The sequence below is a fragment of the Lactuca saligna genome, chromosome 1, assembly GCF_052625555.1.
Source record: "Lactuca saligna cultivar CGN05327 chromosome 1, ASM5262555v1, whole genome shotgun sequence".
Taxonomy (NCBI): domain Eukaryota; kingdom Viridiplantae; phylum Streptophyta; class Magnoliopsida; order Asterales; family Asteraceae; genus Lactuca; species Lactuca saligna.
This window is the reverse complement of record NC_136417.1, coordinates 33,717,448-33,730,357: the sequence shown is the minus strand read 5'-3', so window position 1 is coordinate 33,730,357 and position 12,910 is coordinate 33,717,448. Positions and strand designations below refer to the sequence as shown.

The 12,910-nt window shown below is 32.1% G+C and overlaps 1 protein-coding gene across 6 annotated transcripts; it reads right to left on the bottom strand.

The window, feature by feature from the left end:
- Positions 1–323: 323 nt before the first annotated feature.
- On the bottom strand, positions 324–5,464 carry LOC145032014 (lysine ketoglutarate reductase trans-splicing-like protein (DUF707)). 6 transcript variants are annotated; one of them, XM_078980693.1, is made up of 18 exons: positions 5,234–5,464; positions 4,522–4,624; positions 4,282–4,404; positions 3,964–4,066; positions 3,759–3,860; positions 3,517–3,552; positions 3,268–3,378; positions 2,910–2,993; positions 2,572–2,690; positions 2,142–2,243; positions 1,936–2,052; positions 1,772–1,837; positions 1,576–1,642; positions 1,441–1,494; positions 1,267–1,356; positions 1,164–1,190; positions 753–779; positions 324–612 (listed from the first exon to the last, which is right to left on the bottom strand). In XM_078980693.1, exons 4-18 carry the CDS (start codon positions 4,021–4,023, stop codon positions 499–501), a joined length of 1,176 nt encoding a protein of 391 aa, XP_078836819.1. In that variant the 5' UTR covers positions 4,024–4,066; positions 4,282–4,404; positions 4,522–4,624; positions 5,234–5,464; the 3' UTR covers positions 324–498. The 6 variants fall into 6 exon arrangements, with proteins under 6 accessions (XP_078836819.1, XP_078836829.1, XP_078836813.1 ...); XM_078980703.1 differs by lacking the exon at positions 4,282–4,404 and having other exon boundaries at positions 4,447–4,624; XM_078980687.1 differs by lacking the exon at positions 4,282–4,404.
- Positions 5,465–12,910: the final 7,446 nt, after the last annotated feature.

Here is a 12,910-nt window from a genome sequence, read left to right as displayed (position 1 = left end):
AATCCCATGTGTTTTTGACCGTTTAGAAAAATCATTTTTTCCCCAGTTATCGAGTTAATAGATAGAAAAAAAAACAACGTATTACATTCATTTCATCGACTTAGCTATTGAACTAGTATTTTTCTTTTTCTTTTATAGTATAATTGTTCAACGAGTTTAGATAATAGTTAAATGGATTGATTAATAAATAAATTTTGCAGTGAAAAGCTAAATATATGATATGTTTTAGTCTTTATAATATATATTGTGTTTTCACTTTTACATTAATGAATTGTTTGCAGTGAAAAGCTAAATTTGGCATGCAAGATTGAAGGATACAGAGATTTAAAGGAAGGAGCATTTACTATGGGAATATTTGGTGTCAAAACAGTTACAAAACAATTTGATGTGAAATTTAAATAATGTGAGTAAAGTAAAATTTAAAATTTAAAATTTAAAAATAAAAACTAACCTAAATAAAGGGTCAAAACTCCTGGGTGGGGGTGATGTGATTGGTTCTCATCTTTGTTTTCTTCTTCTATCAAAAGGATCCACCCAGGCTGTATCCTCTTTCACTGCTTTTTCCCAACGCTTTTTAAATATCTGAAGCTCAGTTGTTGATTGCCTCCTTATCTGTTTGTTAACCAAATATTTACTTTAACATGGATGGATTTTCAATTCAGACTAATATTATATCAAAATTATCTAAACAAGAAACATATTGAAAAGTCAGATATATATTTAATAGTATTGAAGAAGTAAAGGGGGCTCACCTCAGCTCGCACATCAACACCATGTTTCTGAAGAAAAAGAGATGCAATGAAACCATTAATTAGTATAAGAAAAGTTTAACAAATAGCAGTGCACTTTCATTTATTTGTGAATTATAGCACCATACTTTCATTACTTTATATTAAATTTAAAGCATTGTACTTTAGAAAATCTATACTATCAATTTCTTTTTCATATTAGGACAATATGCCAAATATAGCAGTGGAAATTGCAATGATTGGAGAGATTTTTTTAGTACAATTTTGTAATCAAAATAAATGAAAGTTGGATGATATAAAAAGAAATCAACGAATACACATTGTTGTTTACTACGTATTTAACCTAAATATGAATCAATAGGGATGGAGTTGAACAGAAGGAGATAAAACATAAAATGAAAAAAGGAACAATACCTTCAACAAATCCACATGATTAGAGCTCTGCAAAAAAAGAGATAATTTAATTATGGGCTAAATGCACTTTCATTTATTTGAGCATTAAGTCCAAATGAATAACCTTTTTAAAAGAAGCCCCCCCTAATGTTTGTATTCCCTGATGAACAATAAATTCGCTATCAACAACTCCCACCTTCTTCGACCGATCCCCCTTAAAAACACAAAAGATTAGTTATTTAAAAACAAAATAAACAAAAAATAAAAAAAGTTTAAAAGGAATTAAAGTTAAACTCACCTGTGCACAATAGCCAAGTTTCATATCCATTCCCCACCCATGAACAAGGTCATTCTGGAAGTAAACACATTCAAGTCTTTAAGGCTTATCAACTGAGAATAACTGAATCAAACTTTAAAGTGTCTCTATTATTACCTGAATAAGATGCCAAGCACAATGCCATGCAGCTCTTGAGAAAACTGGAGCCATTCCTTCTACAAATCTGAAAAACACCAACAACCAAATAAAAACATTTGAACAAAAAAAAAAAAAAAAAAAAAAAAAAAAAAAAAAAAAAAAAAACCTTCATGACATGAATTAATAGAATTGGTATAAATGAATGCCACCTTACCCAGAACAAGGTGGCCCTTCACTGTCATCTGAACATTTTACACTGCCTCTGCTGTCATACACCCTCCTGTAATTGTAAAACAGAACGTGTCATTACTCATTAACAACATTGTGAGAATTTTTTTTCTTTGTTTCTAATTAAGGCATTGAATTCAAAATATCTACCTATGAAACTTATTTGTTCTCTTCCGTATTGTGATCCGATGATGTATATCAGTCGAATTTGGATCTAAAGCTGGTTGTGATATCTCCAATCCTTCCGATTTAACAATATTCAAGTATCTGTAAATATAACAAACAAAAAAAAAACTACAGATGGTTACTCTAATAAAAGTAGATAAAGATGATGTGACAGGTGAACATGAAGCTACCTTCTGGGATTAAAATGATTCACTCCTAAGTCTTCATCCCAAAGAAATATATAATCATAAATCGACACAGCAGCAGGATGCAGAAATCGTTTTGCAAACCACCTAACACACAAACAATATACACAAAGCTCTAAATGCAACAAATACCAATTTCATTTTTCCTTATTAATCTCTTGATATTGTAGGCAATGATTTTCAGTTGTCATTTCTAAATACTATCACGGATTTTCTCTCATAATGTAAATACTATTTACGAATTCTCTTTCATATCTTTCTAGTGTTGCTTTTAGTCAGGATGATGAGAAGAGAAGGGCGTTTATGTCTTTTGCACAGACGAAATAATATTATAAAAAATTGCAACTTTTTTCTGTCATGTGTCATGTCATGTCCTTAAACTTAACCTTAACAAACAGATATGATATGAGCTCACCACTTTGTTTGGTTGTGGGCTACAATATGTATGACCTTGTCATTCCACTCAAGATCACGCCACCCATCCACTTTTCCATCATAATGGAATAAGATAACTGTAAAATTTGCTGTAAGAAACTGAACAAAAAAAAAAGTAATGTTAATTCACACATCAAAAAACATACTAAAAATATAGAGCATTAAGGGTTTAAACATAACTGGAAAAGCTTTCTAGGGCTATTTTCAATGATGAGGATGAGGAGGGTATTCACGTCTTTTTTGTGCAATCCCACTTTTTTTATGTTATGTCAAGGGTAACAAATAAAACAGGGCCTAGATATTAATCAATGATTGTACCTTTTGAACAACAGTATTAACATTACGCTTTTGTTTGAGACCCACTGGAATTGCCAGCAAATTATGTGTACTTGAAACATCGCCCTTCATAACACAAAAATTGGAAAACCATGCAAATTATTGTTATTGAAACTAAAACTTTTAAACATTAGGGGCTGAATGCAAGAAATAGCAACGTACTTTCATAATAGCATCCTACTTTTGTTTCTTTCCATTACAACAATGCAGATTAAATTGGGTAGATTTTCAAAAGTACAATGTTATACCAAGAAGAAATGAAAGTGGAATGCTACAATAAACAAATCAGTTAAACTGCATGGCTAATTCTTGCATTTAACCCTTAAGGTTTGTGTCTAACCTTTAATTTTGAGCTACTTGTGGACCATAAAGGCTTTAATTCCAAGTCAGATTTAGCTTCAATAATACCACGAGGTAAACCCTTCAAATTTGTGGAAGCTAATGCATATTCCTAGAAAATAGCAAGAAAATCACATTAACTTTATAAAAAAAGGAACCTAAAGTCAGATTTTATCCCATTGACAAACACAGTACAGAGAGTCTGACACTAAAGGAGAGAAGTAAGATTCACTTGATTTCAAAAGTCTACCTTTGATGAGTAGAGTGGATCCAATCTTGACTCCATCTGATGAGACAAATAACAAAAAGATTCATATTAGTGAAGCCATGAGCTTGACAATTCCAAAACATTTTAAAACCTGAATAAACTACATCTCTATTTCTTGCAGTTTGCATGAATAAAGTACATTGCCTGTAACTTCAATCTTTCAAGATTTATCATCTTTACCCATTCTAAGTGTCTTCAATAATCCAATCAAATGCAATGTTTACCTCGGTTTCCAGATACTGATAATTTGTGGTTCTATATACAATATACAGCATTATGATACAAGCAGCTCCCATAAACGGTTTCATCCTGATGCCATAACATCCCTACATGTATAGAACCTACATTATTAAAATCCATTTAAAAATTCTCAAGAATGTAAACTAACTCAGAGTCAAACTGAGGATGACCAAAACCACATAAACTTACCAAATCACAATGGAATTTTCTTTTCCTAAAAAGGTTCCTCCATGACTTAGCTTCCCTCATCAACAGCTCTTGTTTATATATATTTTTTCATACCAAACTGCAGCTGTTAGAATGAAGGGTATCAATAACTCACTTGAACTGAAACAAACAAACAATGATCATAGATAAATGGATATGAGATAGCTGGCCCACAAGATAGCTCTAAGTGTAAATATAAAGTCCAATTTTTCAAATTTTCATTATTTTTGAGGGACAATTGATGTTAGGCCAACAGCATACTCCAAAGGGTCCTCTTTAATGTATCCCTGTTTCTCTTACATTTAAGAGTTTTGCAAATCACATAGATATCACCTAGAAGCCCACAGACACTTTTCTTCATGAATGTTCAACACATTACACATCATCTCTTACTTGGATCAACTTGCTAACAATTTGAAGCCACTAGAAAACAATATGCTATCATTATGTCTTTCACTTTAGTACCTCCAATCCACAGGGGAAACTGGAAACAAAACAAAATGCCACCCAGTATGAAATTTTCCTCTAACAAATCATTACCCTTATAGAAAGACAATCCGGAGCCAGATACAGCAAAAGATTCAAACTTGAACTGCATAAGCCACATCATCAACCATGTGATAGCTTCATCTCGCTATCATATCTATGAAATCATAACTTTAACATCAAATTCAAACTTCAATCGTACGTTTACTAATCTAAACAACGAGAGCCTGTTAACTATTGGAATTTTGAGCAACTGTAAATGCCATTCGCGTGCAGGCATGAAATTGTAACGACATGTGATAAAAATCTAAAATGCAAACTATGCGTGTGATTGTGTATTGTAAGTGTGTTTGTGTGTGAGAGAGAGAGATAGAGAATTGTTTAAACCTCATGACCAGATGACCTAAATACATGAAAACACACGCAGAGAATGATAAATGCGCCAAACACTCTACAATTCTATTTTTAGTAAAGAAAACCTCTTCCAGAAAAGAGATGTCTCGGGGGTTTTTTCTTGAAATCTTCCGTTGTTGCATCTCTTATCCCAAAAAACAAACATTAAGCAAAGCATTTAAATGCAAACACAGACACACGAAACTGTTTGAGTGACAAATAATGACTGTCTGAGAAATATCAAGTAGAAATGAGTGATAATTGCAGACGTTTTTCTCCGAACAAATCGATAGATCTTAAACCTGCCTCTGAGATTTAACGATTACACATTTGTAATAAGAGATCGGAAAAATGTATCAAAACACACACCGACCTCAGAGATCGGGAGTTGAATCAGCAGAAAAAAGTTGGATTGCGGCAGCTAGTGAAGATGTTTCCGGCGAGGAAGGTGTCAGCTGGATTAAAATCCTATTTTCCGGCGAGACTGAGTTTATTTATGGAACAAAATTAGCCGCGAGTATTGGTTTGACTGTGCGTGTTTCTAACCTTTTTGAGAGAGAGAGAGAGAGAGAGAGAGACTGAAGTGTCGGAAATTTAATTATATGCTGTTGCGTTGCGTGCCTCGATTCCTAATCTACGAGTCCACGACAATATACTCCTGATTAAAATATTTAACACCTTTTACTTTTCTTTTTTTTTATACGATATAATATGCTTGAGTAAGTGCTAATAAATAAATTAAATATTTTAAGATTAATTACGTATAACTTGGTCTGATCTGTGTCGTCTTTATATTTTATTTTTTATTGGAATTGTCTTTAGTTAGTTTTAAATTTACACGATAAATATTGCTAGATATAAGATAACTATATTTGGATTTATACCTATTTATTTATTTTTTTGTTATTTATTTGTTATTTATAATATACTAGGTGTGAATTTCATATATTACATGAGTGTACTTAAAACAATTAAATATGTGTAAACATTTGAGAAATTTGAATTTATAAGAAAAATAAGAAAAATATTGAATTACTAAAATTAAAGTGTTTTTTTTTCTCTTTTAAATTTAAACAAATCATTTAGATAAAATAATCAAGGCAAATTATTTTAAAATTTTGAAATTATAAGGAAAATCTATTAATGAAATTGATATGCATTTATTATTAAATTTAAATACCATATGAAATTTAATAAAATAGGAAAACCACAAAATTACATATGGAATAAAAATTAATTCAAAATAACCCCAAAATGACATGTGGCAAAATGAATGAGTGTGACAAGTGAAAAAAAAAAAAAAAAAAAAAAAAAAAACCTTCATTTATTAAAGAAGACTAGACAAATTTAATGAAAAAAATATTTGATTCCCACCATCCCACCTCCTACCTATTTATGTATTCCTCAATTACCTTCATAAATCATAAGAGATTAGTCATGCATTCTTCGTCGACACGTCTCTACCCTTCTACCCCTTTGAGTCTACTTCACTCATCTTCTCCCTTCTCCGACCACCCCCATTTCATTTGTTGTAACCTCGCCTCCACCGTCCTTTTGAGTTTGTTTTTCTTTTCTGTCAACCCCTTTAAGCAAAGACTTCTTCTCGTTAGAAGAAACAGCAATCGTCACAACCTCTCTCTCTCTCTCTCTCTAACATCAAAATTACACGTCTCTACCCTTCTACCCCTTTGAATCTACTTCACTCATCTTCTCCCTTCTCCGACCACCCTCATTTCATTTGTTGTAACACTTGTCTCCACTGTCCTTTTGAGTCTGTTCTTCTTTTCTGTCAACCCCTTTAAGCAAAGACTTCTTCTCGTTAGAAGAAACAACAATCGTCACAACCCCTCTCTCTCTCTCTCTCTCTCTCTCTCTCTCTCTCTAACATCAAAATTAGTTACGTCTCCTAACCATTGTGTGCTTGGATCAGTTCCCGATCGATTTTGTTTTGGTTCGTGATTGATTTTTTATAGTTTTTATTTAAAAAAACATTGACTTCTTGTTTTTTATTTATGTTTTGATTACACATGTATGGTCATAGAGAATGAAAGTACCATTTTTTTGTTGGTATGCATCATGTTTGATTTGATTTTGGTTGCATGTTCAAGTTTCTTTTGTTTTCTATTTTGATTTCGGTGTGGTTTGTTTTATTTTGGTTAATGTGTCTATAATTTCACGATGTTTCGTGGTGGTGATAAAAGGCATCTGATGGTGATTGACGGATGTGACTTGGCATTGGTTGAGAGTGGTGACGAGTGGCAGTTGTCGGACGTCACATGTGGTGTGATCTTTTAGCATGGAATGGAGAAAAGTGGCGAGGTAGGGTAAGATAGTGGATCCGCCAATAAAAAAAAATAAGTAAATAACTAAAAGAATACAAGATGATATTTAATAAAGATAAACTAGTGATTCGATAAAAAAAAGTTGTGGAATGAGATACTTTATGTCCCTTATTATAACATTTTAGGTTATATAAAGGGATGGTAATAGGGTTGAATCGTTAATGGGTAAGTTTTTTTTCTTTTATGTACTAGGAAAATTGTGTAGCTAATTCATTATGTTGTAAAAATCTATCCCTACTCTGTTGGGATCAAGTGGCTTGTGTCACGCTCTCGTTGCTAATTTTCGTTGATTATTTGTAAATTAATAGGTTTTCTATTTTTAATCATATTCACTAATATAATTACCGATGGTCTATTATGTCGATCATCGCCCATGAACATAGTCTTAGTTCTTACACATACCTTCGTACAACTAACGTTTATATGTCGATCATCTTCCATGCACATAACTCCCTCCCATATCTTAGCAACCTTGGTGAAAGCACTTGATGTCCAAACACTTAGTGGTAAGTCGTATATTTTGATCTAAATCATACCACCACAAAGTACTTATTAGTGTTTCAATTTCTTAAAAGAACATGTAAGATCATCATTTTTCTTGAATATTATATTATCACTTTGAGAGCTAAATTCCATAATTTATTGTTTTCTTGCACCCAAACTTCGTTTGCCAATCCCATAATTTATTGTTCCATGTTACACAATAACAAAAGTCTTAGGACCTCCTTATCAATCTCACTTGTATGGAATATGGTTCGTTCTTGTACCTTTATCGCTGGAATGCTCTTGTTTCCATTGTTTTATTTCCGAGTAAAACGTGCCATAGAAACGAATACATGATAATTTCTCATCCAAGTTTCACATAACTTATTGCTAATCTTTCACACAAATGAACCTCATAAATGCAAATCGTCAACCAAGCTTCAAAACTTTGCTTGGAGTATACATATCTACCACCACTCCATATTTCTTACACAATATCCAAAATTCCTTAGAATCATACATTATTGGGAAGTTCGTTATTGTATGTAGTCGCTATACTTTTAATCTCTTGAGATTAGGGTTAATTTCATATGCATGACATTTTTCCGCTTCCTGTTGTTTAACACCTTTCTTTCCCTTAAATGTTTTTGGAAGTCTTCACTCTCATCATTAGTTATTTCTTTATCTCGATCACGATCCATCATCGTTGATTTTAGTTGCCAACGTTTTATTAGCGGTGCGACTGAAATTCCTCCCCGGTTGTGAATTCTAGTTTTTGTTTTTAATTGTCTCATTTTCTCTTGTGTGTTGTTTTCTTCATATAGGGACTATACACTCTAACCTTCCTAAACTAATTATTACAATTAGACATACCAATAGAACCTTTATAATGATAATCTTTTAGAGTTAGTTCTTGAATTTTCTTATATAAATGTTTGCCGGTTTTGAGCAAACATGTGATTTAGTGGTCTTAGTTTATTTGTCTCTCTTTGCAATGTGCAATTGTGTTATTGCCATCTTCTAAAATTTTCGAGTAACTTAAATGGAGAAACCTCGCCATGTGAACTTACATAAAACACTCATAAGTCATGACCCCATTGAAAGTAAAGTGAACTAGTTTTTTACGTTATGTGTTCAAATCTAACTTATATTAAACTAGTTTCATATAGTTGGATCTATAAAATTAGTTGGTATAAATTATGTATACAAAGTTGATATATATTTTATATGTCTTATAGATAAGGAGGTTTTGCGAATGTATATGTTGTTGAGTTCCTTAAGAATCAACAAAATCAACTATATACTTAAAGTCGAACCTTTATGAACGTCCACAAGCATATACTACTATACGAGCTATTAGATGTAATAAAGATAACAATTATAATATCCTTATAAGATTTATAACAATTAAGTTGTGAATTTTGTGTATTAAACTGTATTTTACTGTCTTAGATTATGAATTGAATGTATTAAGTATAATTTTGTGTTAAAACATTAATGATATATGTATGAATTTTTGTATTAATTTTCTTCTGAATATATATATATATATATATAGTATAAGTATGTAAAAATGTATTAGTTTTTAGATAATTGTTTTGCATTAAATTCAAAATGAGTGAATTAATATGTTTATTAAATTGTGAATATACTATTTACACTTAATATACTAAATTTACATTTTAATACACATAAATGCTTCCGGATATGAAAGTATAAGTATATATTTTAAGTTGAGAATATGATTGTGAATATATAATTTATTAAATTGTTATGTATTACATTGTCACTTTTGTGTATTTAACTGTGAATTTTATATGAAGTTATAAATATAAATTGTAAGTTAAGAATATATAACATTTATGTGTATTTAATTATGAATGTGTTATATTAAGTTGTAATTTTTGTGTATTAAACTGTAATTTACTGTATTAATTTGTGAATTGACTGTATTAAATTGTGAATGTTTACATAATTTTGTATTAAAATATTATGTATGTTTTTTATTTATTTATTAATTTCCTTGTGTATATATTCATTTTTGTGTTGTATAAGTATGTAATAATGTATTAGTTTTTAGATAATTGTTTTGCATTAAATTCAAAGTGAGTGAATTAATATGTTTATTAAACTGTAAATCAAATATTTAAGTTGTAAATGCATGACTTTATATACATATATGATTTTGAATGAATGATGGCTATGGCTGTGACATAGATGGTTGATGACAATGTGTAATGGTGGTGATAGAGTATTGGTTCAACTTCTCTGAATATGTAAATTAGTGTAAAAATGATTGTATTAAGTTGTGAATTTTATATAGTAAATTATAAATAGACTGTATTAAGTTGTATTTTATATAAATTGTGTTTAAAGTATTAATGAATGTATAAATTAAAATATTAGACTATAAAAATTATGATTTTGCCATTTTCTTACTAAAGAAACCAATATCATGATCCTTAACATATTTAATAAGTATTCACATACATATTTACTTAAGAAATGAGGTTCTTAGGGTAGGGATGAGCATAACCGGGTACCCGCCTATTTTTGTTAGAACCGGAACCGCTCCCGGAACCGGCGGTTCTTAAGTTTTTGGAATTGGAACCGGAACCGCGTACACCGGTTCCTAAAAAATTGAAATCGCTCCCGGAACCGCCGGAACCGGTTCCGGTTCCGGGTACCCGACTTCTTAAATATAAAACTTTTTATTTATAAATTATAGAGTAAATGACATGGATATTAACATTTATAAACACTTCACACAATAAAAAACATCGTAGAAAATATTTCCCATCAAGAGAAATTTAACAAGTATAGATGACAAAAAATGAAAAATTACAAACAATAAACATAAAACAGCAACAGGAAAAAACAACACAGCAAAAACAACATAGCCTTGACAAATTACAAACAATAGGGTTACAAAATAAATAATCCTCATTAAGAATAAAAAATTAAGGAACACTTTTTTCTTCCCAGTTGGTTGTTCAAAGATTGTAACTTCTTCCATCTCCTTGAGCTGCATCAATAAAAGAAGAACCATTAATATGCAAAAAAGAAATTATGAATCATAGAGAATATTAAAGCATAGTAGTATTCCAGAACCTGAATGCTTGCAGCAGCAACCATGACAACACAAGTGATTATCTTTCATTTTTTCTGTTTGTTTTTTTATGTAACAGATATAGAAATGCAAGAGATTCACACAAGTTTCACAAGTGATTATCTTTCATTTTAACAGAAAGCAGTAACAGGTTCAGCCTTCTCAAAGCTTTTTTTTTATGTGGGAATATAGAAATTATGAAGATAGAAATGATGCATTGGAACTAAAATATTTGTACCTGAGGTTGTTTATCAGCTCCTAGAAGTGCAAGTTACATCAAATTCGTCTCCTCACCAAATTCGTTATGCTAGCTAACAAGGAACAAAATGAAACAAACCACAACCAACATCAGTGTAAATAAAAGCGGATGACATTAATAAAGAGTTCAGTGGTCTGATTTGTTATGATAGCAAACAGATGAACCAAATCTGAAGCACATTTGATTAAACACACACACACATCAATGTCGCATAGCCCTAGCAGATAGCCAATTATAGATTTAAATATCAGGAAAGATTTAGGGTCAATACCTGGTTTGCGAAGATAACCTTAAGCACAAGTAACTTGATGAAATTGGCGATTAAAGAATAGCAATACACCTCTTGGCAACTATGTAACATCAACCATATTTAGCGATACTCACAATGAAAAGGGAAAAATAACGATTTTGCTAGAAATTACCTGATTTGGTGGAAATTATTGGGAGATGGCCTGAGCGGGCCACCAAGATCATAGAGATTGAATGATGGAATCAAGCGATGTGAGAGACGAGTGAGAACCTAAGTAGGGATGATCGGAGCGATGTGGTACTCACGATGGTCTACTCCAACGAATCAATCGACGTGGTCCACCGTCGTCTTCTACCCTTCTTTAATCGATGTGGTATTTTCCTATTTGGGGCAAACTGGTAATGTGAGAGACAGAGATGAAGGAGACGAGTGAGTTTCAAAAGAATCGACAAATTAACAGATTTCACCATTGGATTGCCTTGATTCCTGCCTGTTGCAGCTTAAACTTCATATAGATGTTAACAGAACTTAAACAATCGACAAATTAACAAAAAAAATCAACAAAAAAATCGAAACTAACAGTCTAATAAACGAGATTCACATATGGAGGTTGAACTGGTAATCAAGCGATGAGAGAGATAATCGAGATATTTGAGAGTTACGATTGAGAATCTGACCTTAAGCATGAGAGAGAACTTGTAATCAAGCAACAAGAAAGACGATGGAGAAACTAAGTAGGGATGATCGGAGCGATGTGGTACTGAGAAGAAGCGACGTGGTCCACATATTTGGGGCAAACTGGTAATGTGAGAGACGGAGACGATGGAGACGAGTGGAGAGAACTTAGAGAAGAAGCGTGTGTCGGTGTATTGTTTAGTATGGGTCGATGTAGTAACCCTAGACGAGATATAACCCTAGACAAAATCATCAATACATAAATAATTAAATATATATATTTTTTTTTAGAAAAAGGCGGGTACCCGTCGGTACCGGTTCCGGTTAACCGCCGGTTCCGGGTACCCGGTATTGGAACCGGAACCGGCGGGTATCCAGCGGTTATCGGTTTCTTAAAAATGAGAATTGGAACCGGATCCACTTAAGGCGATTCCAAGATTTTAGGAACCGGAACCGGAACCGGAACCGCCTAAGGCAGTTCCAATTCCAAAACCGGCAGTTCCGAGGCGGTTCCGGTTCCGAAAGCAGGTACCCGCTTCCGCTGCTCATCCCTATCTTAGGGTTCTTAATCTTTTATGGTTCTCATTTGAACCAGTCCTAATATATATATATATATATATATATATATATATATATATATATATATATATATATATATATATTGTCACACCCCCGAACCAGACGGCGGAAACATCCGAGGACTTGTGCGTGACTTCATCTTGAAATATCATCAAAGTGAATATAATTGAAACAGAACATCATCATCATCAAACATGTAATATAACAACATTCATTGTTTACATCGAGTATTGTGTTTGAATATTACATGCCAAAATAGTAAGAGTATGATGAAACAAAATATCAGACAATATCCATTAGTTTGTTTCGTTCATCCTACTTTAACGGTTTCCTGAGAATACAAGTTATTTTGA